The following is a 1,909-nucleotide window of genomic DNA, read 5'->3' as shown; positions in this document are numbered from 1 at the left end:
TTTTTGTCACACTAAATGGGCTTGGACCTATATTGCAAAAGTTGGGACAATATAAGACACAGCTCTAAAAATGGATATCTAGAGGTGGGCCTGTTAAGAAGGTTATCTCTTAAAATGGTTACATATATATTCAGAGGAGGACAACTTCAGATGTTGCTATAAACTTATTTCTTGGTATGGATTTTGTCTCTTGGAGCCCTTAATTATTTTTAGAGGGGGATGCTCTTCTTGACCACCTATAAATTCAAAAAGGGATGTCTGCTAAAACCACTTTTGTAGTAATGCATGAAGCTACCAAGCCACCATGGAGCATACACTTCTGCATGAACTGTGGCCCTGCCATTGTATACTGCATGGATCCCGGCTCCCAATAATGACATTTATAATATCAAATAAGTATCATTTGATTCTTTAAAATAACAACATTTATGATATCAAATAAGTATTATTAGATTCTTTATTAATTATATTTTCATAGTATACATGTTTGATGTTTATAAATTTTTGTAATTTTATCTATAATTTTAGTCAAATTAAGATGCTTTGACTCTCCAAAAAAGTTGGAATGACTAATAATTTGGGATGGAGGGAGTAGAAAATAAGCACGCATGACAGAATGCAAGAGAACGTATTTTGCTGCAAAACATGTTGGAAACTGACATAGCACTGAATGCTGCCATTAATTTTGCACCACCAACAATAACACAAGATTACACAACTATATATAAAACAATTAGTATACAAATGTAAACAATAGTACAACGTGCATGAAGAAATTAAAGCAAGTAGCTAGAAAACAATTGGACTGCTCAGCAAATAAATAATCAACCCAGACTACTGATAGATCTGCATGCTTCATTATATTAGAACTGAGCTTGCATTAAGTCCACCGTAGCTTTGTCGACCTGAAAGGCCTTGCCGAGTATATGGTCCGCAATGGACGGCTTGGATCCAAACACTGTGTTGGCAACAGTGTTGACTCCAGGGTTCTGGCTGCTCAGGCCTGCAACAGCCACGGCACTGCCCTTGCCATTGTTGAACTGGAAGTGGACGAGGCCCTTTGGGAATACGAACGCGTCCCCCTTGTGCAGGACCTTGGAGATGAGCGTGTTGTTTGGATTAGAGGTAACAAAGCCAACGAAGAGCGAGCCCTCCAGCACTGTCAGGATCTCTGTTGCACGAGGGTGGGTGTGCGGTGGGTTCATGCCGCTGGGAGCGTAGTCGATGCGGACCATGGAGATCCCCATCGTGTTGAGCCCTGGTATCTGTGCCACGTTGACGGCCGTCACGGCTGAGCCTTGCTTGCTGCTGCTAGTGTTGCCAGCCTTGTGGAGGCCAGAGAAGTGGAAGTCTTCTGCTGCAACGTCCTTTGCGTCTTTGCAAGCAAATCCATTGACATGTACTGCATGGATGTATTCATATATATAGTCAAGCAACCTTGTATTAGTGTAGGTGCAGTGCAAGTTTGCATTTACCTGAAGATGTCTTGTCGGCAACGCAGACATCTTGGAGAAGACTCGGATCGGAGGCAATGGCATGACAGCAGGCCATAGCTAACAGAACAAGGAGAAGCAGATGATGGCTCGCCATCTGTGCCTCTGTTTCTCCTTAGCTATGTAACCTGAATTACACTAAAGTTTGGTTTGCAGATATATGTCACCTTGACTTCCGTGTGCCTAACTAAGCACGAAGCAGATTGTATTTATAGTGGGAGTGATCAAGCATGATTTGTTGGCCAGGCCGGCGACTTTATTATTAGTTTATTTGTGAGCGATGATTGCTTCGTCAGCTTAGGAACGAGTTTTCCAATTGGCATTTGGCAGCATTGCATGTGTTTGATTTAATTAGATGGATGTATTCGCAGCATGCATATTATGTATATGTACTACATGCGATGACGACAGCAATA

At 41.9% G+C, this 1,909-nt stretch overlaps 1 protein-coding gene across 1 annotated transcript; it reads right to left on the bottom strand.

Annotated features, from left to right (window-relative positions):
• Positions 1-863: 863 nt before the first annotated feature.
• Positions 864-1,590, bottom strand: LOC136473623 (putative germin-like protein 2-2). The gene is made up of 2 exons (XM_066471274.1): positions 1,476-1,590; positions 864-1,402 (listed from the first exon to the last, which is right to left on the bottom strand). The coding sequence occupies exons 1-2, from the start codon at positions 1,588-1,590 to the stop codon at positions 864-866; spliced, it is 654 nt and encodes a 217-aa protein (XP_066327371.1).
• Positions 1,591-1,909: the final 319 nt, after the last annotated feature.

The sequence above is a fragment of the Miscanthus floridulus genome, chromosome 8 (assembly GCF_019320115.1).
Source record: "Miscanthus floridulus cultivar M001 chromosome 8, ASM1932011v1, whole genome shotgun sequence".
Classification (NCBI taxonomy): Eukaryota; Viridiplantae; Streptophyta; class Magnoliopsida; order Poales; family Poaceae; genus Miscanthus; species Miscanthus floridulus.
Note: the sequence above shows the minus strand (reverse complement) of the source record. Positions and strands in the feature narration are given on the sequence as shown.